The 24726-nt window shown below is 38.7% G+C and overlaps 1 protein-coding gene across 5 annotated transcripts in view; it reads left to right on the forward strand.

Moving 5' to 3' along the window:
• Window positions 1-24519, forward strand: part of RBM33 (RNA binding motif protein 33) — a 1526085-nt gene extending 1501566 nt beyond the window's left edge. For 4 of the 5 annotated variants that reach the window (XM_069647955.1, XM_069647953.1, XM_069647952.1 and 1 more), the window contains one exon: window positions 1021-24519. In XM_069647955.1, the coding sequence (XP_069504056.1) occupies window positions 1021-1069 (49 nt within the window). In that variant the 3' untranslated portion in view covers window positions 1070-24519. The remainder of the gene's footprint in view (window positions 1-1020) is intronic. The other variant, XR_011303310.1, reaches the window with a different exon arrangement.
• Window positions 24520-24726: the final 207 nt, after the last annotated feature.

The following is a 24726-nucleotide window of genomic DNA, read 5'->3' on the forward strand; positions in this document are numbered from 1 at the left end:
CAATATGCCAACCCTTGGACACGGTCCTACGTTTGTAATGGGTGTAGTATGTGTTTTGGAAACCATAACCTACTGTAGTGGGGAGCCATATATACAGGTAAGTAACTTGTTCTCATCCTCCTGCAGCATTGGGTGTCAAAGATCCTTTAATGCTTCGTTTCTGCATGCTTCGGTATCTCCTTTTCTTCTATTCACCAACAGCCCTAACAGGTGGTTATCTCGTGGCTCTGTGTGGGTGCAGAGTGTGGGATTTCGCTGCTTGCTCCCAACCCTCCTTTGCGGCGTTGGTCTCCTACTTTCTGTGGAGATTGCATTGGAGCAATATCTGTCAACCACCATCTCTCTCACAACTGACCCCGATGTGGCCCCATCACCCGTATGTCCCCTGCACATCTTACTCCATCAGCTTTGCACAATAGAATGTTCAGGATTTCTCATTGCATCTTAGTTTTCTCCTTTGACTACTTCCTTCATCCTTATGTGTAAAAGGCGATTGTTCTTAGTTTAGCCAGTGAGGCTATGGGTTGCATCACATTTGTCGAAATGGTAGAAAGACTTGTCTGCTTTGTTCTCGCCATTGTCAAGGGATCTTCACATGGGGAGAATGAGGGAACTGAATGACCGGCTGAAGAAAGCTTTCTTATCTACTAACGTTTGTACGTTTAGTTATTTCTTGTTACCTACAACATTTTGGTGGTGTTGGAGGAGAAGGGATTTAAAGTTCCAATAGCAGTGGGTCGAGTCTGTGTTGGAAAGACATGCATACTGTACCGAGTACCAAAGATTTGCCTTTAAGCAAATTTAACGCTTTGAGTAGCACTTTCTTTGCATGTACAAATAATTCAGGAGGCCAAATGAATTGGTAATGGGAGATTCCCTATGGGTCAGGCGCACAATATTTTAGATCTTGTTATTTTGTGTTCATTTTACTGCTATTTTATTACCCTCTTTATCTTTTAACCTATGCCTATAACTCAGTGTTCCCATTACAAACTAACGGTTTTCTTTTGTGTTTTACAGGCATATGATAGACTTGTCCCACATCAATGTGATGCTTTTGGCTGAATAATATTTTCTGAACTCCACTAACCTCACAATCTGCAAATACCGTTGTAAATAAAGAAGGATGCAAAGTGGACAAGTCAACGCAGCCTGATCACTTTTTGGTCTACTTTATTGACCAAGAGCTCAGTGAAGTCATTTAACGCTACAGGACTTGTATATCTGAAGCTGAACTGAAAGCTGAGCAGTCTCGTTTGATCATCTTGCCTGTACTTTCCGGACAAAATGGGGCTACATGTTTTCAATGCATACAATGCATGGCATCGCTAGCCTCCGAGACTTACTGTGTATCCATAGTGAACACTATTGTGAAATGAAGCGTTGCATCACAAATGTAAAAAGGAAAATTCTTCATAGTAAAGAATACTTGGTAATGGTTGCTCTGATCTTCATTCCCGAAATATTTATTCAAATGAAAGCAATTTCTCTACAAGACTAGAGTTGCACAGTAGTTTCTTGCCATTGATTACATTTGCAGAAGTATGCCCAGTAGTAGCAAACTCTTCCCAAATGACAGTGGATAACCACAGTTATTAACAATTGTCAATCTTTGAACAGAGCAGCAGAAGGATGCCTTTGAGGGGTAGGTTTTTGTATTCTGGTGTATTTCAGAATGCATCCTTGCCATTTACACACTACACTGGGGTCAAATACAAGGGTTTCCATAAAACATAGGTTTAACAGATTCCTTTACATCATAGTTTCAAATTAAATGTTTTGAAACATTTTATTGTGTAGATAAGGAACCATGTCATTCTGCTGTTTACTGTACTGAGCATTACTGCTAAAGGTCAGTTTGTCTATGACATAATCATAGAGCTGGCAAAAATCGTGTTGAAGATATTCTAGTAAAGATGGCATCTTGGTTTCGAATAATTGTTCTGGTTTTTTGAGTCAGAAGGCCATTATGAAAATAGGCAAAAATATGCCTGAATTATGAAGCCTAATTGCACAATACTCTGTGTATTGATTCTTTTGTAGGATCCAAGGGGTAGTTGCGTAATTTGTCTCTATTGGAGACTTTAATTTTGTGAATTAACCTGTCATAGCAAAGGTTGTTTACTCAGAAACCTTTGACAAATAAGCTCCATTTCAACAGTTCTAAAAGTCCCCTAAGTAATCTCTGCTCACAAGTTTAGTGAACCCTATATGAGTGTTCAATTTACTTTTCTTCAGCTTTATAATTTGTGTACATTTGGAATCCTTTGTTGATTGGTGCATTTGGCTCTCTCGACTGATTTTTGTTTCACGTGTAACTGTGCGTGTTCTGTTGTACTATGGTACACGTATGTTTGAAAGAAACATACAAATCTGTTGGCAACTCCCAAAATAAGCACATATTGCTTCACACCTGATAATTCTTGCATTTTTTGGGATACTTGAGCAGATAAAGAAAACGTCAAAAGTATAACATGATGGTGACTGGTTTTCTGGTGCGCATGATTGACATGTGAAGTGATAATTCACTGCAGTTTGTGACATAGCCAAAAGGAAAAAGTCGATGCATGGAAATTATCTGCTGGTTACATTGGAAAGTGTTTGAGGGCATCCAAATGATACTTGAAAGCTCTGGTTGATCCCAGTGTGGTGGTTGCATAAATAGAAGGTGTACATCTCTTTGAACAAAGTTGTCTTCTATGGACATTCACACCTATATTTTTTTTTGGTGCCATTTCAGATCAAGGCATGTTACACTTGCCTTCGATCAACATTATCTGTTTTTCTGTTGCATTGCTGTTCTTGCTTTGAATAAGAAGCATCTCTTGCAGAATTTGTTGTGTTAATGCTTTCTTATTCAGTTTAATGTGTTCAGAAGCTTAGACGAACTGAATTGTGTTTCCCGCACTCGTTTTGTGGTATGTTTTTTTCAAGTTTGAGCTTTGACATTTCTTTTGTTAAAGAAATGCTTGCACTTTGAGCATTACTGTTATACAGTCTACATTTCTACCTATTTGTGTCACAAAACTTCATGAATCTAGATCATTGACAGGGATTTGACACCATAAACTGCAGGAAAGTTAACTCTCTGAAATAATGGGTTTTATTTTATCTCGACTGGATTGTGGCATGGTGATTAATTTTGAGTTCATATGTTTCTGTAAATACCAGGAATTTCTTTTTAATGAAATGGCGGATAATAAAAAGATATTGTTTCTTTATTATGATATCATTGAAAAGTCTGAGTTTGAGTATTTAGCTGACATTTAAGGGGCACATGTCGCGCATCTTCTTACAAATGAAACCCAAAGCAAGTGGCATTTACTGTTGATCGCACCCAGGAAGTAAAATCAGTGTTTAAAGAACCCGCCCTCTATCTGCAGTTTAAGTGCAAATGTAACACCCACCTGCTTTTTCTTGTAACTCGCATTGGGCCTGTATGAAACAGTCAGTTATTTGTGAGATATTTTGAAATATTTGAAAATTCTCGGGCATTTTTAACAGGAACTCTAATCCAGTTCAGAGTAGAACCTTATTGCCAGTTCGATCACTGAATGAAACAACTCGATCGCCTACATTTTTCATCTATAGAACTCTAGTAGTGGTATCCTCATTTTTTCTGCATGAAATTGCTTTCCTTAGAAAGCAGGCGAGGGTATGTTAAATGAAAGATTACAATTGCACCGTTTTGTTGTCACTGAATTCTTGCATTCATCACAAATGGCACCCTGTGCCACACTTGGATTTTAGGTACTAAGAACTTTTAAGTGCTTGTCAATGAATTTCACACACAATTTCCAGTGTGTGTGTGTGTATATATATATATATATATATATATATATATATATATATATATATATATATAGCAGATGGGAGTTCTAAGTGACCTGACTTGCAAAAGTATTTATTGTAAAAAGGTCCTATGATGTCTAGTCTAGTAAAATGACTTTTGGTTATTTCTCATCTAGGAAGACTAGGAGAGCTGTTTGTCTTAAAGTTCAGGACCATTTCGTAGTGCAGGTTATACTTTTTAACTCTAAATGATTTTGAAGATGTGTATGCAAGTGATATTGTTTATGCATAGTTCCTGATCTTGGTTAGTTGGTGAGCGCTGCACATAGGCTGCAGGATTTAGGATTGAAGATTAATCAGTAGCTCTAAACAGAGCAGGCTCAGTTTAAACATGAATGTAAGAGAAGCAGGTTTGTCAGAACTATACATAATGCATCTGTGCTAAACCTTTGACCAAATTACAAGCGTTTTTGTGGATTTTAAGCAGTGTGCCTGTCTGCATAAACTGATTTAAACATTTCCTGGCAGAGATTAGCAATAGGCAGTCTTACACAAGCCCTCCTAATTTACAGGTTCATTATTATTGAAAGAAAGTCACATATTTTGTATGTGAATACCTTCTAATGATGTTACCGTGTTTTTTATATAGTGGTCTAAACTTTGGGTAGCTTAAAACTTTGTTTTCACACTGTGAAATAACAAAATACAAGTGTAATGCTCATGTTTGCACATGCACACTTAACCGAATTGAAAGTGTATTATGTGGTGGGATTTTATATTATGTCAATACTGGCATGTCCATAGCATACACTATTCTTTAATTCCAAAACAAACCATCAAACTTAAGATATTTATAATTTAGCAGTATGTGAGTTTTAATGAAAAGTGGTAGAGTGAAATGGTTTCTTAAGGAATGTTGAACATCTGTGTGTGTTTTACTCATTGTTGGAAGAGCATTTTGAGGGAATGGTGCAATTGCAGAACGTCTTCAATGGACAGGTTGCACCTTTAATAACCTAGCAACCTGGCCTGGTGTGGTATGTTTCTCTCAGATTAAGCTGTACCTCTGCCTTTTTTTTAGAGATTCAGTGTTGCTTTAAACTTCAATTATGTCGAAAAAATGATTGATGCACCATGACATTATGACTAATATATTTAAAAACTCATACATGGAATTTATTTGACACATTGATCCCCCTTAGGTTTACGTATATGCTACACTAAACTAGGTAACTTAACTCTGTTGCATGTGTATGTCTCTTGAAGAAAAATGGTTAGAGAAAGCTACAATGGCATTATATGTTTTCATATGTTCACACACTCGAGCAAAAGCTTAGACTGATTACCTTGAAGATCTGTTGCAACCATTATCTCTATTCTTTCTTTATCATGCATTTGAATTGAAATGCAGAATGCAAAAATTGCATACATTGTACAGCGATAAATATGAAACTTTTAAATTAAGAGCTATGTGGTATATCCTTTAATTACAGTGATTTCCTATTAGTTTTAGTTGTCACACTGTAAACGTTAAATGGATACTTTTCCATACATGTTGTTTTTGTGTACTGCATACATTTTTTATAAAGACAGTAGTAAGTAAATATGTTTATACCGACCTGTGTAATTTTTTTATGTCCTACATGAGTAAGGATCATGGTTTAGCATGTGTAGGGAATCTGGACATAGATATTATGTAGTTAACTCCTTTGTTTTATGTTTCTTTATTTTTTCTTTTTATAAATTATAGACCGGTATTTTAAGTAACACACATGTGTTTGAACACTTTGCCAGGCCTCTGCCTATATCTCTTAAGTGTTCAATGCTCGAAGGTGTCTGCCTTGAACAACAATCTGATCATGTACATACATTTGCAAAAGAGTTATCATTTTGGCAGCTATGTTGACATTTGGCCTTTGGTGCAGACAACTTATATTACACCTTGTTCCCAGGAATAACCTTTACGTGTTTTGGAATTTTCTGTCCACTACTAGATCTCTTATTGGTATGACTGAAAAAGAAATCCATGGCCTACTGTATTGTGAAACATATTTGGTTTTGAAAGTTATCTTGAACTTTAGAGTTTCGAGTAGTTTAAAAGTGAGACCTGGTTGGCTCATGTTGGTGGCACATTGAAAATACTCCAATTTAGATCCTGCCTTTAATCTAGATGATAATTATTCAAATACTATGTGATGATTAGACCATCTGTTAGAACAAAATAACTGTTATACTAAAACATTTTTCTGGATGGCTATTCTACTGTCAACATCTAAAGTCTCTGAAAACGAAGCTTTGCATCAATTGTGACATGCAAGCAAAAGCTATTTCCTTAGTAGTCTACAGTATGATTTCATTTGGGCATAAAGTAGTTGCTTATGGTCGGGGAATAGTACACCCAGTAAACCGCCTCCAGATGCCTGTCAAGCAGTAGTTTTCGAGATGTGTGCTTGAAGGCACAGGTAACCAGGGATGCAGACATTTGTTCAAATTCTTTGGAAATTGACTCCATGCTATATGTGCAGTCCCTGCTATGTATTGTGTTGCTATTACTAATGGGAAATAGGGTCACACTTCACATATGTACAACATTTGTCATAGATGGTGAAAGATAGTGGGCCAGCGGGACCTTTGCTACCTGTACTTTATCTGGGCCAAGATATATATAGTCCCTGATTAACATTATTATATAGACAAAAAGAACATATAAAAATATTAGCATGTATACACTACAGTGTATTATCAGATGAATGTAAATTCTTTTTGGAGTGTACATGTACACATAGCTACCAAGTGGCCTTATGTCATGTGTGTTCCGTGCGCCAGTCCTGGCTTTTTACTTTGCATGCTCGGACTGGTAGACCCATACTTACAATGCGAAAAACAAAACTACAGAGCCCAGCATGGAATCAGAAATAACAATAGTGGCTTGATGTCACACAGGATACAGGGCAACATGGCAGTTAAGTGTACATACATATGCCCTGCAAAATAGGTTATATATTGCTACAATTTCTGTGGATGTACTCTTTGTAACTGTAGTTTACTGTTGTGTGTGTGTGTATGTAGTGGAGTATTTACCTTTAAGGGCAATATTTATATTCCTATTGATGGAAACATAATGAGCCTTATATGCTTGTAATGTTTTGATGTAATTCCTTTACTTAATATATGTTGGCCACCAGCTAATTTTTTATGCTCTTGTTTAAAGAGTACATCAGTTCCTGCATTCCCGTATGTAAATTGTTGTTTCAGTTCTTCTATGCTTTTCTCCACTTGCCTCTAAACCTTTGAGCGACTGGAGTGCCATTTAGTAATACTTCAGCGTAGGCGGATAGTCTGCTTTTTTTTGTTGTGCTTTTGTTATTTACAGGAGTTGGGTGCTCTGAAAACATGAGCATAATCTCTACATCTCACACAGTGAGGGCTTTATTTCTTTGACTGGTTAATTTCCTATTGCATTAAGGCAGTTTTCTGTAAAGTAGAATCAGTACCAGGCCATCTTTGCTCTACACAAACATATTCTTTTTACGGAATTCGCTAATTGACAGGCATGTGATGGTTGGTCTCTTTACTGGTTTCCCCATTCCATGTGCACTACTTAATTCCTAAATCAAGATGCACAAGCACCAGATGTTGGTCTCTGCTTATCGTTTTAGTCAATTTGCTTAACAAAAAAAGTGAATACCCACAACCTAGAAAATCGGACATGTCTCGTTTCCCTGTGATTCAACCTCTGTTTGCGCCCAGGTTAACTGAGCATTTTCTGTGTACTATGTGTTGGGTTTATTTAACAATAGCTAAAGCTAGGCCTATAATTTAAAGTTCAAATTTGAGGAGTTGATTTCTTGAAATACACATTTGTACATTGGTTTAGTAACTGTGTTGTGGTTGTAACAACATTCCTGTTACTATTTATTGCAATTATTTCCATAGCATAGATTAATCATAACATAACATCACATTTTTATAAAATGTATTTTTGATTTTAGTGCTGAATATTTTTAATATTTAATCACACTCTACCCAACTTCTTACTCTTGTCACATGAATATTGTCGGAAATACTGGCAACCTAGGTATATCTTTTTATAATCGGCTACCTTCATCTCAGACAAGAATATTCAGCGATGTATAAATCGTTGCGGGAGCTGCCTCACACACTTTGTTCAGATTAGGCTATTGTTTAGGTACTTTAAAATGGCAGAACAAGTACTTGTCCAAACTCTTTTAATTCCTTTGCTGCACAACCCCTCCTATCTTATTTCATGTTTTTGACCAGCGAGATATAAAAAGGACTTTGAAAGTGCTCCTGTTCGGACACTGTTTCTTAACACCATACTTCCTTTAACTCAGTGTGCTCCCCTTACCTCCCCTGTGGATGATTCAGTGCTCTGGGCCACGCAGCTTCTGGTGATTTTTTTTTAAAACTTTACCAGGGCATATTTAAACAAAAAAAAGTCAGGCTGGAGTTGATATCTATTAATTATTTCCCTAAATGATGATCACCTTTTTGACACCCTCTGCAATAAAAGATTATCAACGGTCAAAATGATTGGCAATTTTAAAGTGAATGGCAATTAAACAGTTTTTAATCTCTTGTTGGCAGTATTTTCAAACTGCTCAAGTTAAGGAAACGTCTTGGTAAATAAGACTTTGTCACTGATGCTGGTGAAAAGTGGAAAACCTTTTCGACAGTAATTCAGAACTAAATCCCAAGGATTTGTAAGGTTCTAAGACCTTTTTACTGTACAGAAAATATAGCATATTTGAATCCATATAAATCGCATGAGCAAGTGCTTGTGTTGCAAACTGTGATCCATATTGGATCCTGCTGTATACCGCTTTTGAGGTAATTAAATATCACTTAACCTATTTAATTTGTTATGCACATTAAGTGCTTGTGGAATGAATTGCGTATCGGAAGCACAATGGTGCACCAGCTTCATGTATCATGTGATTGGGAAGGACCATGTTCTATATGTTCGTAGCTTTATCTTAACGGTCAACTTTTGTGCAGTTAAAATCACTTGGTTGAAGCCAGAACATCTCTGCAGTAAAAATTGGAGTAACTCATTTATTTAGAATGTGCATTTTCTACTTTGTTCAGAGGTTAAGCATACTATAAAGTATTTGTGGAAAATATTTCAGGACATTACAGTGCTCTTACAGTGCTCTTAACCAATTCAAGGTCTGAAAGCCTACATTTCCCTTGTGAGGGGTCATTGGTCGACCAATAATGTTATTTTTTATTACCAAATGTTTTTTGCTGCATGCAAAAGGCATATTACTGTAACTCACCTGCTTCACCTCAAAGATTTCAAGCTTCTTGAGGTGATAACAAAAAATGATTAAATTAAGTGTAATGTTTTTTGGAAGCTTGATAAAGAAATGTCCCTTAATCAGCACATACTATTAACATTTTTATTTGCTTACGGAAACAATATATATATATTTAAATTATTTAGGAAAAATAAGTAAACCTTTGGAGTGAAACAAGTTTTAGATTTCAGACTTATTAGAAACTAAAATCCCAAATCCATAAAAAGTCTTTATTGGTTTTGACTCAATAGCCACAATAACATATAGTTCAATGACCTTTCCAGGTATCAATAAAAGGAAGAGCCAACCTTGGAACAAAATACATCAACCCTAAAGACTAAACACCCCCTCCCTCTCCCACCTTACAGGTCCTGTACTTCAAAAGAAAGGAGGTCAACCATCCTAGTTCTGGTCTATCCCTTCATTCATACCACATCACAATCAATATGCATTCATTTTGTCACTCATCAGATGGATAAAGTAAGCCATCTAGCAGTGGTGCCCATTCCAATCTGTGGCACTGCCACATTTTTATGCATGCATTCAATCCTGATCAAGACGGCCAGTTCAGCATTAGCCCACCGGACAAGGTCTTTAAACCAGTCCCCAGGGGGCTGTTCGGGTTGAACCATGACATAGCAATACAGCTCTTTGCCAGTACCATGGCCAGATCCACTATTTTATGCAGCTGCTCCTGATTTTCGTCTCAGGAATTGGCGCAGGAGGCAGATCGAGGGTCTTTCGGTTATCCAGCCAGCTCCCAGATCAACCAATTTAGTGACCACTCCACCCTAGAAAGTACATTTGGGACAGTGCCACAACATGTGGAGAAACAACGTCACTCTCTCCACACCACAAATCCATTTTTAATAAATGATACCACTATTGGCCACGGAATCTCGATTCACATTGACAATATGGGCGCTGAGTATTTTTGAACTTACATCCTGCTTTTAGTCTTTTAATATTTCAAGAGATTAGTGCAAAAATGTTTCACCAATATAATCAGAGTTTAAGCTAGATGTAGATTAGAATGTAAATGCTGGGCATATAGAGGGAGTACACATTCCAGAGCCAACAATTTGCATTTTTAAACGTCATAGTTGTGTACAATTGTAAAGATCTCAAACTTTGCATGCATAACTTTAAGAAACTTACTATTTAATTCAGTACCAACTCATGTTAACCTTTCTTTCCAAATTAATGTATATTTTCCCTTGCAGGATTTCAACACCACTATAATCTATTTTCTTCCCCCAGTTGTAACGTCGTATTTTTTAAAAAAAGATTCATATTTTGTATGAATTCATTTTTACATTTTTATTTAAAGCAGGTAAGATATTAATGCTTTCTTGGTTGTGGTTAAGGATGTAATTTTAAATATGCTTTCCTTTTTAGACCTATTACAACAAACTGAGAAGACACCCTTGCACAGAGCTCCTTCCCTGTTTGGAACACACCAGGAAAAATCCTTTAGTGATAAATGAGAAAAAAATCCCTGCACGCACACACTTCATCGCTTGCATGCTTATGCTCTCTCTCATGCTCTCCCACTCAAGCCATTTCTCACTCGCGTGCTTGCTCGTACTTGCTTTCATGCTCACTCTCACTCACTATCTCACTCATGCTGTCATTCACACTTTCTCTCTCGCTTATGCTCACTTGTTCGCTGTCTCTATCCTGTTGAAACTCTTGCTCGCGCGGATGCTCTCCCTCTTGCTTGCGTACATGCTGGTGCTCTTGCACGCTCTTGCTTGTGCCCTTGCACGCTCATGCTTTCGCTCAAGCTTGCGCTTTCTCTCACACTCGCTCACACAATTCCTCATGCCATCTCACTCACACACTTGCTTTCTCTCACTCTCACGCTTTCTCGCTCACACTCTAGCTCATTCTCTCCCGCTCTTGGGTTCATGCTCCTGCTTGCTCTTGCTTTCCTCTGGCTCTCTTGATCATGTTCTCTTTCGTTCTTGCTCTCTCTCGTGCACACGCTGACACTCTTGCATGCTCTTGCTTGTTCTCTCCCACGCACCCCCTCACGCTTTCTCTCGGTCTCACTCTTGCTGTCTCTTGCACTCTTGTTCACACCTTCTCTGATGCCATCTCACACTTGCTTTTTCTCACACATTCTCGCTCATGCTCTCTTGTTCTTACTTTCACACCCACTCCTGCTCTTGTCCGCTCCTTCTCGCACTTGCGCATGCTCGCTCATGCATTTTCTCACATGTGCTGTTGATCCGCCCTCTTTCACACTTGCACACTTTATTTTGCTCTTCAAGCGTTTGTCCGCTTTCTTTTGCTGTTGCATGCGCACACATGCACTCTTTTTCTCGCTTGCGCGCACACACACTCTTTTGCTCTTGCACACACTAAAAGTATGCTTTCTGGCATTTGAATTAAGTGACATAGGCCCACCATAATAAGATTTGTATCAGTTTTGGTTTATCATTTTCATACTTCAAGTTGTGAAAGTTGACTGAAAATATAGAGAGAATGCAAAACATAGATGACATCATGAGAAAAGATTCACTCTTATATCGTCTTCCTAATTAGTGCGCAGAAACATTTCCTTTTGGGGAGACATGGGCCATTCAGTGGCCCAGATTTGCAATGTGTGTTTCATGTGGCAACAGATTGAAAATTGTGTTTTGGGGCAGAACTAGAAAAATTGTAGTGCCACGAATGCTCAAACCATAATCGCATTGAATGAGAGATTATTATTGAATTTGATCACATATTCCTGCTTTTAATTTGTGTTAGACATTCTCAAAGCAAATGGTATTTCTCTGGTTTGGCATGAATCATGGTGGTAAAGCCTTATGTTTCACCTCTCTTATCGACAAAAAACCATTAAGTAAGTGCGAGTTGTAAATTTGAACTGCTGACCATGTATGTATCTGGGCTTTCATACCTGGTCCACAGTGTCCGTGCATAAACAGCATTCCATGCTTTCGATTTGTGGTGTAATTTTTGGCGTTAATACCTTATTACCAAAGTCTTGTAAATGTAAATTGATGGTAAGATTAACTACATTCAATTAAAGAGTCCACCATTATAAAATAAGTTAATGCTGTTTCTCTTTCTACCCCCATTGCAGTGATACCAACTCTACCTTTTTGGCACTAGTGGAAGCAAGCCACTGCTCTAAAATTAAGGTCTGGGATCTCTACCATCATGGGGTCTACATTAATATTCATAACTACTAAATAGCCCTCTCTATGGGAGGAATCTCTGAACACGTTTTAACAAATTAACATTACATCTCAACACCAGTTAAAGGGGAACTTACATTTTCACAAAGCTGTTGTTCCCGTTTTATCTTCAGCCTAAAAACATTACCATACATTTAATTTTCAGCATTTATGTAAGCATTTGTCTTGCTCTGGTCGTCTTCCAGAGATTGGCATTGGAGGAGTAGAGGGAGTGTAGTCGGATGATCTGTTATAACAGAAGAGGGGCAAAGCAAAAGGATGCCTTGTCTTTTACTTTACACCAACAAGTTTAATTACCTACAAATACTCCACCCACCAGACAAAGCTGCAGTGCTCCTAGTAGTAGTACTTATATTGATATCAGCAGTGGTAGCACTACCAGTAATGGAAGTATTACTTTTACTGCCAGTAATAGTACTCTTAGTGTTTGTCAATTACTGCTACCAACTGTAGTTGTACAACAAGTAGTAGTCAAAGAAAAAGTACTGGCCCGTAGTACTAGTAATGCTTCTAGTGCTTATGTTGTTGCTGCTACTATTGGTGGTAGCAATTGTATTTCTACTAACATCTTTAATACTACTACTATGAACAGTAGCATCATTATTGTTGGTAGTGGCACCACTAATACTGTCATTTTAAGTAGTACTAGTGTATGTGATATTCTTGCTACCAGTTGCTGTAGTAGCAGCAATGTTGGTACTACTTGCAGCATCAACAGTAGCAAACTACTGGTAGTACTGTTACTAGTGTAGTAATACTGGTACTATGTCTTGTGATATTGTAGTAGTGGTACTGGTAGTACTTCTACTTGATCTAATAGGTCTATTGGTAGGCTTCATATTCTCAGTAGTGCTACTACTTCGTAGTAGTACTGCTACCACTGGTAAGGGTAATCATTCTGCCACTTCTACTTAAAGTGCTGCTGCTGCTGCTACTACTGGTAGTAGTACTACTAGTAGTACTGGCAGTAGTACTATTTTTACTAAATCTACTACGAGCTAGCTGTAATATTATTGCTACTATTGGTTGCAGTGGTATTTCTGTTGGTTGTAGACCTATTATTCTGGTGGTACTAGTTGTTGTAGGATGGGCTTACAAGGCAAGTAAAGGTGTTGCTGTATATTGAAAGAGTGTGCAACCTTTTACTTTGTCACTTTACTGATATAATGGCTCTGCAGACATTGCTTCCTCTCCTCCTCTGATGTCACTACTTAAGGGCTTGCAAACGCCTTGCACAATGCAAGCCAACCATTGCAAGAAAAATAATGGGATTATAATACTTGAAAATAGGCAAACTATAAAACATTAACAATTAATATTAACATGTGTTTCTTTTTGTTTTCATCTATGAAAGCATAATTGTACTGTTTTTAGACACACAGAACTGCCCAACCGCTAAATAGAACCAGGGAAAACTGACCTATCACTTTAAGGCATCCAGTCTGATCTAAGATCCCTTGTATTGATATTTGACTCCCAGTTCGCTTTTCCCTGACATGGAACAAGATCTTTTGACACAGACTGGTCAAAAAGTATACGTGCACTCTGACGCCTGCATACTGCTTCACTGAAAGATGATTTTTATGGAAGAAAAAATCATTTGTCCTCCCTTCAACCTCGAATTCACACCTCTTGCACTACTCCTCAACACCATGCTAGCACTCTCTAGAAAATGTGCCTCCGGTGCCACTAAGAAAATCCAGAAAAGATGACAAAGTTGCTTAGTCTTCTTGCGTAATTTTCACACCATGAAGTAGTGCCCAATTTTGCAAAATGCAATCCAGAAGACTGAAGGTCAGTGAGCACATTAGATGGCAAACCAGGCCCAGACCACTTACCGAGCTCTCAAGTTTCCTGTGGCCATGAGTGAGAAAGCCATCCAGTCCTGTTTTTGCTTGGAACAGTGGTCTTGTAATGTTCCTAAATTTCAAATGGGAAATGTGAAAGCTCTGCGGTTAGTATGCAAGAAAAACAAACAGTTCAGAACAAAGTCTAACCTGAAAGGGCAAACAAGTGGGTGAAGAAATAAATTATAAGAATTTTGGAAATTATTGCACTTAAAAAGATTGTGCCCAAAGGCTCCTTGGGTACATACTTTCAGAAACTGATTACCTGAAGCATGCACAATTCTTCAGGTTTTTGGTAGAGCACCAACTCTTTAAGTGCAAAGAATTTCATGTTGGCCTCAATTCCATTCTGTGCTTTTTCTCCACATACTTGACAACTGTTGCTGCTAATCTCAGAAAAGCCAAGATTTACATTTTCCCCCTTTCGGAATGACTTGTTGATGAAAGTAATCTCTTTCCAGACAAGAAAACACAATGATTTCAATACTGTGCCAAGACATTCGAGCTTTGGACTTCATGTGAACCTAGTCATCTTCACGCCAATATGTCTCCTTCAAAGAAACTTAAATTGGGCCTCCAACATGCATCATTCTGCAAGTACTACCACACCCACTGCAAGCCAATTATGAACTTTCCTGGGTTACATTTAGCCCTGCATAATTATCCCAAATACCAGGCTCAGCATTCCAAAAATGTTGAGGACCAACGGTCCCAAGAGGCACATGTAGGAGATATTTATACGGCAACCATCAATACAGGGTGTTCAGTCCCCCCAATCAAAAGCGCCACACCAATATTCCTTTTAAGCTCAATCTAGCCCTGTCTGTGGTTCATTTGCAACCACGTAGGACTCTCACCCCTGTGCCAAAGATACGTTGAGAAGCAGGCCGGTGTATAGAAAGAATATATATTGATTACAGAATAGGAAAATGTATCTGTACCAGATCACAGATCACGCCACCTCATTCTGTGGCCCAAATGCTTTTCTTTCCTAATAATTCTTTTTTTCACAAAATTGAAAACACTAGTTGGTTCAGGATAACACGGATCACAAAACGTTTAGACAGACAACTTGTACAGTCAAACCACTTTGCCTGGGGTTCATTTTTAATAGCATATAGCACCTTAAAACATGACAGGATTATAAGCTTGACACTTTATATAATGTTTAATTTAAATAAATGCAGCACTTTTCTATTGGTAAAAGCTATTTAACACATGCAGCGCTCTGTTCGTTTTAATCTCCCTGTGCACTTGGAAATGCTAGCAGTGTTGGAGCACAATAGACTTTTAAAAACAAAGCACTATATACATATATATGTACATAATATCTCCCTTCTCCCTTCACCAGAATGCAATGGAGAATCTCTCTCCTAGAAGGGGGTCACTTCCCCACTCTCAGTAGAAAGGTATGCTTTTCAATCAGAGACTTAACTTTATTTAATTTTAGCAAACCACTTTTCTGCCCCAGCACAAAACCCAGGTATTCAGTTTACATTCAGCACCCCTCCCCTTTAAGACCAGGTCTGAGAAATAGTGAACAGTTGGGAATTTTGTTTTGTATGCAGCCCTCCCTTACTTTAGCCTATGATTTTTATTCACACTGGAAACAATATTGATTTCGAATTTCAACAAAATCACCCTGTGTTAGATGGCCATAGGGGTAGTTAATTAAATTATTTAAAATGCTAAGGGTCTACTTTGTCTGCCCACCCAATCAATAATGGAAAACCTATTGCGTCAACAGATCCCCACAAGACTTGGTTTGGTTGGACAAATGTACTTACATGAATTAGCCCTGGGTTTCATCTCATAGAGAAAATCCTCAAGGCTTCTGGATACTCGGGTGAAACATCAGGACTTGGTTAGAGGCCTCACCAGGTTCAATCAAGAATGGCCTCCAGCATTAATCCCTTTATTTGCTTCTCCTTGTCCGAATCCCAGCTTCTGTTTCTGTTCCTAGTTAACTCCCAATTCCTGTCTCCCAGGCAAAGGTATTTTTCCAGCGATGTTGCAGTAGTCCCACTCCGTTGAAATTGGGCAGTTCCCCCCGATTCCTGTTGTGCGACACCTTTTAACATCTAAACCACACCCCAAAATGCCTAAATTGAGATGCCAGCACATTGGCTCTTAATTGGGATTAGACAACTATTCTCCATCCCCTTAGCCCAGGCCTTGCCTCTTTTCTTTGATTGGTCCCTTCAGTTACCAAGCCCAAATGTGGGAAGGGATCAGTCCACCCACTTGAATTTACATTTTTGCACATCTCCATTTGGCACTTAAAAAGTACAATGGGGCAACTATTTTTAGTTTATAGTCAAGCATAACAGTATGTATATGTGTGTGTGTGTATATATATGAAATGGTCTGCCCAATGCGGACCCAAGAAACGTTGCTCGTCTCTGCAAAATGTTGCAGATTCGAATGAGGGTTTTTTGTGATGTATTCAAAAATTGTAAGTTATCAACCTGACATATTCTATACAGATATCTAATTTAATTAGGTATAATCTTACCAAATCGCTGCTTCGTGACATTTTCTTAGGAGCTAACAACACCTTTTAGGTTGTAACTCCTGTTCCCACTGTCAAATTGTTATGAGAGGCGAATCAACAGATGGGCCTTTTTATAAGCTGTACAGTGATGTGTCCCATTATTGTGTGATTCATGATTTCTGAGAAAATTAACAAGATATGTTCTTCTATGCAACCCTATGGCATTCTATTAATTACATACATATTCTTGCAATCAACAGTACATTTTTGTTTCTCCACTCGGATGGCGGTCCATCAGTTTCTTTTGTTGACCATGGCTGGTATAAGTTAATCAACAGCGGAGTCAAAGGCCTGCAGAAATGGATCTTATCTTCATGGCCAGATGGTCTAATTCCGGCCCTGACTCATAAAGCATCTTCTGGTGTCTTTCAGATGTCATTAGCTCAAGGAGATGGACCCCGATTTTATATTTTAATCCAAGTATCTTAGAAAGGTCAACCCATTAAATGAGACTTCTGTTTTACCAGGGATCAGCTGTTGGCCTCATAAAAACCTTAGTCCTGCACAAGTTGGCTCTGTGGAAGCTTCAAAGAGATTTTCAGAATAATGGGTAAGGCAGCGCTTGTCATTTACATCTGAGGGGGGGATGGGGCAGGTCACCGTTTAAGTGTTCTGCACAGAAACTGAAGCCAATTTTTCTGAACAGAAACTTGTGATTTTAAATGTTACAATTTCACACGAGAACTTTTATATAATGTAATTTCCTCTTGCCATCAATGTTGAAATATATTCACGTTACTCTGGCAATGGAGATTCGGTTTCCATGTGTACATTGTTCTAAGCTATAGAATGCACACATTTTTCCATGGCATCTTTCTTTTGGGAAAAGTGCACTTTGGGACCTCAGTCACTTGTATTCAAAAGTCAGTCGCATGCAGGGTCCATTTTGTATTTGTTTATTATTTGTATTGCGCACCTAACCCTGCGGTAACTGGGCACTGGACAACTTATGAGAATGTTACAGGCATACATAAGATAACAGACGAGTCGACCAAGGGTTACAGGTATGTCTAGTGGCCAATAAATACAGATAAGAGCAAACTGATGTCGCCAGTGGTTACAGTTGGATGACAGTACAGTGAAGAACATATACAAAAGTAATTGGCCAATTATTTAGGGGCGGAGTTTGACAAGCATTTGTGGGTGATAACTAGGGTGCGTAATGCTATTCTGTCATGCACCGGGAGACAATGGGCATCCCGTCTGAGATTCAAGATGTGGCTGGACCTAGGGATGTTTAGCGCTGATCTCAGGGCATTGTTTTGTAGGACCTGTAACCTGTTGAGGTTCCGTTCAGAGGATCCTAGGAAAAGAGTGTTACAATAATCGATCTTTGAGAGCACTAGGGCCCTGGCTAGCGTAATGCAGCTATTAGGGGACAGGTATGATTTACAAGCATTGATCAACTTGTTGGTGTAGGCTGTTGTGGAGGCGGTGGCGCTGACTTGTTTCTTTAGCGACAGGGTAGAGTCTAGATAAACCCCGAGGGTTTTGATTTCCTTTGCAACTTTGGTAGAGTTCTCATCGATATTGAAGGACATGTACCGAGGGTCAAGTTTGTTTAGACGTGCCTGTGTGCCGTCTTTTCGTCATTAAGGCAGAGGCTAAGGGCTGCCATCCATGACTGGATTTCCAGGTAGATTTCATTAATTAGCTTGGAATCGTCTTCATAGCAGCCAATCAGCTTGATGAGAACCTGGGTGTCATCTGCATAATTCGTGTAGATGACACCCATGTTGTCAAGACGATCGAAGAGGATATTCGTGAAGATGTTATACAGCGTTGGGTAACGCACAAGCCCTGTGGAACCCCACAGTAGATAGGGATAGGGTCTGCTGTGGCCACGAAGACTTTGGTAGTTCGATTGGATAAATAGGATTTGATCCAATTGGAGGCATTGGTGGAGAAGGCAGCTGTTGTGGTCAGGTGTTCTGTAAGTATGTGGTGATTGACCAGATTGAATGCAGCAGAAAGATCTAATGGAAGGATTGCCTAGTTGCCTTTATCATTGGCCTCATCCATCTAGATTTTAAGGTCCAGAAGGGTCGTCTCTGTGCTGTGTCTAGGCCGAAAGCCAGATTGTCGGAGTCCAAGTAAATTGTTGCCTTCCAAATGTTTCTGGATTTGGAGGTAGGCAACTCTTCTAGTATTTTTAGGAGGAATGGGATGGTTGTGATTGGCCTATAATTAGTTGGTATGCTTAGATCTAATTTAGGTCTTTTTAGGAGCGGCATAACCCAGGCCTCCTTGAGGTTGTTGACTGAACTAGTGTTGAATGAGGAATTTATCACTGTGGCGATGAAAGGGGACAACTCTTTGGCGCCTTCCTTAATGATAGGGGCTGGGCAGATATCTCCTTGGCACCTTGAGGGTTTTGGGGAAAATGAGAAAGGTGTGGACACAGAGGGTCTTGGTGGTCTGAAGAGTGATTTTGTAATGGAGCTGTTAGCAAGGTTCTTTTTGGCTTCTATTTTATTTGTAATGACGAGATATTGTCAGCTAGAGCTTGCTGGATTTTGGCGCACCAGGCTGCATCCTTCACGCATGCTTCTGGAAACTGGTTCCCTTATGATACTGAAGAGCTTCTTGGTCCTTGATTTAGCGTTTAGGATTCTATTGTCGTAGGTCTCTATTTTTTTGGTGTTGAGGATGGCAGATTTATAGGAGGCAGACGCTGTAATGAACAGTGCCTTGTTGGGAGCAGTAGGCGATTTTCTCCATGTGGTTTCAGACGCTCTTTTGGTATTCCTCAGAATTTTTTGTTCCAGTGTGAACCATTTGTTGAGGTGGGTAATTGGTTTGGCTTTTTTTGGTTTGATAGGCGCAATGTTGTTCAAGACTGACTATAAGGTTTCGTTATAAAGGTTGACTAGTTCGTTAGAGTCTAAGTTCTTGTAGTTAGTTTAATCCAGGATGCTGTGGATTAATGGGTTTATATTCTGCAGCGTTATGTTCTGGATGTTTCTGGATAAAGTCTGAGGGGCGATAATGGGATTAGGGTTATGGGGTGTCTTCCCCTGGATGGCGAAAGATATGTAATGATGGTCTGACCAAGCGATGGGTTCATTCTGGAGTGTTTTGGTTTAGCAGTTGTGGTCTGCCAGCCAATCCAGTATTAGACCTTGATATGATATTTGCACTCTTTGTTTACAGTGTAACCAGCATTTTGATGTGTGGCAGTTACAAGTGAAATACTGCCTTTTTGTCTGTCAGCCCCCAGTTTGTTTTCCAATCACCAAAAGGATTTCTGCACTCTTGGGCCCAACGTGGCTAGAGGCAGTTGATTTGATCCTGGGGCTGACTTTAAACCCCACACATACTATTGGGTGGAAAGTAAAACCAATACTGTCCAACAAGGAGGCCATTCCACTTGTGGTGCAAAAGACCAAGTTGATGATGTAATCCCATTCCAGACAACCCAACCAAACCGATGCCTCATGGAAGGTTTAGGGTGCTCATATGTTTCAGGTGTCGACTAAAGGAATCTGACCCAGCATGCAGAAAACGATCCACATCATAAAATTGCATTTGAGGGGTATACATCTAGCCCTATTACCACAGGCTCATTGTTCATTCAAATGAACAGTGCCACAAACATGTGTTTCCTGAACAAAGTGGTAGAAACCGAGATTGAATTCCCAGCAAGTGGTGGAGGGGTATGGGGCATTGTCTCAGACTATCTAGCACTGGCTGCAGGCAAAGGATTTGACCATAACTGCGAAATGCCTTCTAGGAGTGAAGAAGGTTTATACGGATGCCTTTTTAGATTAGAAGATCATTCATACAGGACCACAAACGGGTGTTAAGCAACGAAGTTCTCAAAAATAGAGCTGCTTGCTGCAGCAAAAAACACAAAATGCCAAGGCGTTGCCTTCAGGTTCACATAAACCAGATTTAAGGCGAATGATTGATTGGTCACCCCAATGGTGGTACCCATACATTATATATGCGCCACAAGAACCACACATGAATGTCCTGCTCAGCCTGGATTGATTACCAAGTTAAGCAGTGTGTACCATCACAATTAGACAAAATTGAACTTCACTGCATGGCTTCTCAGTGCATCAAATATTGGGCATCTAAATCTACATGAGAGCTCCATGCATATCCTAAAAGAAGCAAGTGGTTGATACTCTACTTATGGTGCAAGCAGAGTCCAAAACCCCAATGCCTGCCAAGAACTAACAATCTTGCATTACCTCTATTGCATATATCGTTTAAACCACTAGAGTTTCTCAGTATAGATTTTTTAGACTACCTTAGGAAACTCTACCCTCATGAGGGCACCTTCTCCAGTGCCTGAACATTACTTTCCCAGTTCAAAATGTTTTGATAGGACAGACATGTTGGTAGTAATTATGTTGGGTAGGTGCATGAGTAAAAAAGAAGCCCTCTGCATTTGCGAGCCATGCAAGGCACGTAGTAGCTTAAGGCATCATCCTAAATGTGTGCCCAAAGTGCCATCCTTTTTTTTCCCACTTCAGTACAGCAATCTCGTTAAGTTCTGCACGTAAGAAGGCATGTGATTTATTTAGTAAATTATGGAGTAGTAGACCAATGATTTCCAGTATCCAAGCAATCCTTTTATAGATGGGTAGGATTGTGCTTATACTTGCTGGCAAAAGATCAAATGTCTCACTCTGGTAAACCGAATACTTAATCCATAAAACAGTGGCTACCACTGCTCTTGTAATAAACATTCCTGTGGCTGGAAAAATTAAAGCTTTAATTATAAAAGAGGATGTTCAAGTAAGGCGAAGCATCCTTTAAGCTTTTCAAAATAGACAACAAAGGCTGTGATTTGTGCCTGTCATGTCGTCACCTTCCAAACGTTTGGAATGAGCTTTCTGTTCTACTCAGATTTTTGCAAATATCCAATGATTGGGAAAGAGAAGGTAATTAACTGTGATGCTAGTTCGCCAGCAAGGGGATCTTTCTTAAATGAATAACCACCCTGTCCCTCAACCCCATTAACTTTTTTGGCATAATGGAAGGCCGAATCTAGCATAGAACAATATTTGCTCACAAAAAACTAATCCGAGACTCACCCGTCGCTAAACTGCGTTATGGGACAATGGAACTTAAAGAATCCAGCTTTTTTTTCTGGTTTTATATAGCTGCCTGTCTTGTTCCTTGTTCTGCTTTTTTTCTTAGGGGCAAAAATCAGTCTTTCAAAAAAAGCAGGAATAATTGTGCTTTCATAGAGTAACACTTATGAAAAAAATAAATAGCCTGCAAATATATTTTAGATTTAATATCAATTTGAAAGAAAATGTTCTGAGATCCAGCGTATAAGCATAGTTTATATGTGTTTTATGAATGTAATGACGATACCTACAATAGGGAAAGAAGATTGCCAGTAAGCAAATAGCTTTTTCAGTTTAGTGCAATTTGATAGTAAGACAAGCTGCACATAAAATATTCTCATATTCCTGGGATAATAAGTGCTGTGATATCCGTGGACATTTCAGGTCAGCTGTAATTGCTTGTTAAAAAATATTAAGTCCCTCTTGTGGGTGTCCTTGATTTAACAGCTTACTAGTGAGAGTTGCAATAAAATCCATTCCCTCTGACGTTTTACTGAAAAGTGCAATCGATTTAAATGTCATGGGAAATGCTAATGAAGGCTGAACTATGTGAATGAATCCAAACATAGTCTCTCATTCAGTGTGGTTAGGGCTGGTGATCTTGGATTGTGGCACCCCACCTGGTTTTCTTGTTTGACTTTAATGCATCTTTTCTTTCTGTTTGCAAATTGCAAACACGTTTTACTATTGGGCCAGTTCACTGCACAGAGCTTTTCTTCCTTGTGTGTTTATTTGGTGTTTTGCATTCTCTAGTAGTTTTACTAAGACAGTAATTTTCACACAACTTGCACAAAGGTAAATATGAAAGTGGTATGCAAAACATTATGTGAGCCTGTCTGACATGTTTCATGTGCTGATGGAACATACTTTTAACAAATGTCTCTGATTAGTTTAGAAAGATCGAAACAGTTGGATCATTAATAATGCTCCTGCTTCCCAGACCTCCATTCTCTAGACTGATATGGGGATTTTTTGTCAACATTGTAGAAGACCAGTGCCCTGCACAATAAAACCAAACAAACCCCTTAGATCCCACACACATTCATATCACAAATTAAGCCTAGTCCTTATAGTTGTCTACTTGCCTCTTTGTTGTTCAATTTTCCACTACTGTGTGTCAGAATAGTGTATGCTTTGATGTTCGGTGTAATGGAAGATCCCATTTCCATCGCTTCTAGAGACAGTATGCTATGTCCCACAGGAGTAAAGCTTTTCTTGGAACTCATCCCACATTTTTATTGCCAGTCTTAACCACTTCACGTACATTAGAAATGTATTCTGGTAACTTTGCCTCCAGTTACTATTAAAATGGTAAGCACGCCAAGCACATCTTTTACAGTTTGTGAGGGAAGTCTTTTAAAATCATATTCTTTCCCATTGTGACCTTAAATTGCCTGTTTGGTCTTTCTCTAACTTTGGGTTGTTCTCATGTTCAAGTGATTCCTGTCCCCCATACCCTATGGCATTCATAAATCTTGGCCTAAAGCCATGACAGTGTCTATGCAGTAGTAAATGCCCCTTTGAAATAAGTATGTTTTTGTTAACTTCTCTCCCCTGGGTCTCCTGTTCTTTGAAATCTCATCAGTCTAGAGAAAGGGGGACTGTGACGAAGTAAAAAGTACAAGTTTAGTCTCTGTAGTAACTTTTGTATGACAAGAGTGACCATCCACCAGCCTATAAGTATTATTTGTATAGACTGAGAACAAATAAACATATGTGTGAAAAAGAGCATGTATAGAGGTTGGTATTGATCTGCAAGTGCTCAAGCTGCCAGAAAATTATTTTTTACTTAACGCTGTGTTCCATCCCTGGCTGCGAAGGACAGCCCATCAATCTAGATAGAGTAAGAAGGGTTATTGCATTAGCAGTGAATCATTCCCTTCAAAGTCATTTATTTAGCCAGTAAAGGTTCTAGGCTCGTGCATCTCCTTAGGAAAAGTCTGGAACTGCTGCCTCTAATATATTCCTTTTTTATGTCCAGTACACTGTAGGTGGTTTCAAGATTCCATTTGGTTATGACAACTATTTTGTATATGTTGGTTAAGATTTATGCAATGTCTGGGATTTGTGTTATGCAAGATGTCTATTGTGTTATCTGACTTGTTTTTTTTGTTGGGCAAACTACCATGTCGGTTGTTAAACATTATGCTTGTGCTCTAACCGTTTTTTCCTAGGAATAAACTGTATATTTTTGATTGTATAAAAAATGTTTCCTTACTTTACTGCTCTAATTTAGAAAGTGAAGTTTGCACTCCTTGATAAATTCAAGCAACTACTGTACCGTAAAACTGGAGTTTCGGTCCATCTTCTTCATGTCTTCTACACCGACTACATTAACCTGTGTTCGCTCCACCGCTTTGTTATGAAGTAGACCACTTGGCATATGATATATGCAGAACAGTGTATGCCTTAAAACTGAAGCAAAAAATGCACATACAAAAGCAATACATGTTTCTTAAACAAGTGGGTTTTATCGCTTGCCATTTGTTGTCCTCACATTTTAACTGACTTTAAAAAATGTGGTATCTTATGTTTATATAGTTATGTGCATGGTTGTAAACATTGTGACTATGAAGTTTGTATATTTGTTGAACAGTGTCGTGAAAATTGAACATTATCCTAACTTAATCATCTCAGTTATGACCATGGTGAACTGTAATCGCCATCTGTGAAATGAAAATGAAAAATAAATAATGTGCAAAAGTATAACCCTGAGTGAAGTCTTAATTTTGACCATGGTGTAACACTTTTAAATAAACTTGTAAGTGCTTCATCTAAAATGTTTTGGATGCATATTTTTTTTAATCGGGTTTCAATATATGTGTTACATATGCTAGTAAGCATATAGATCTGAGATTTGTTGATGTGATTATTGTGGGTTTCATTTTTCAACATACCACCACAACTAGGGCAGAG

The sequence above is a fragment of the Ambystoma mexicanum genome, chromosome 2q (genome assembly GCF_040938575.1).
Source record: "Ambystoma mexicanum isolate Mex_15411 chromosome 2q, UKY_AmexF1_1, whole genome shotgun sequence".
NCBI lineage: Eukaryota > Metazoa > Chordata > Amphibia > Caudata > Ambystomatidae > Ambystoma > Ambystoma mexicanum.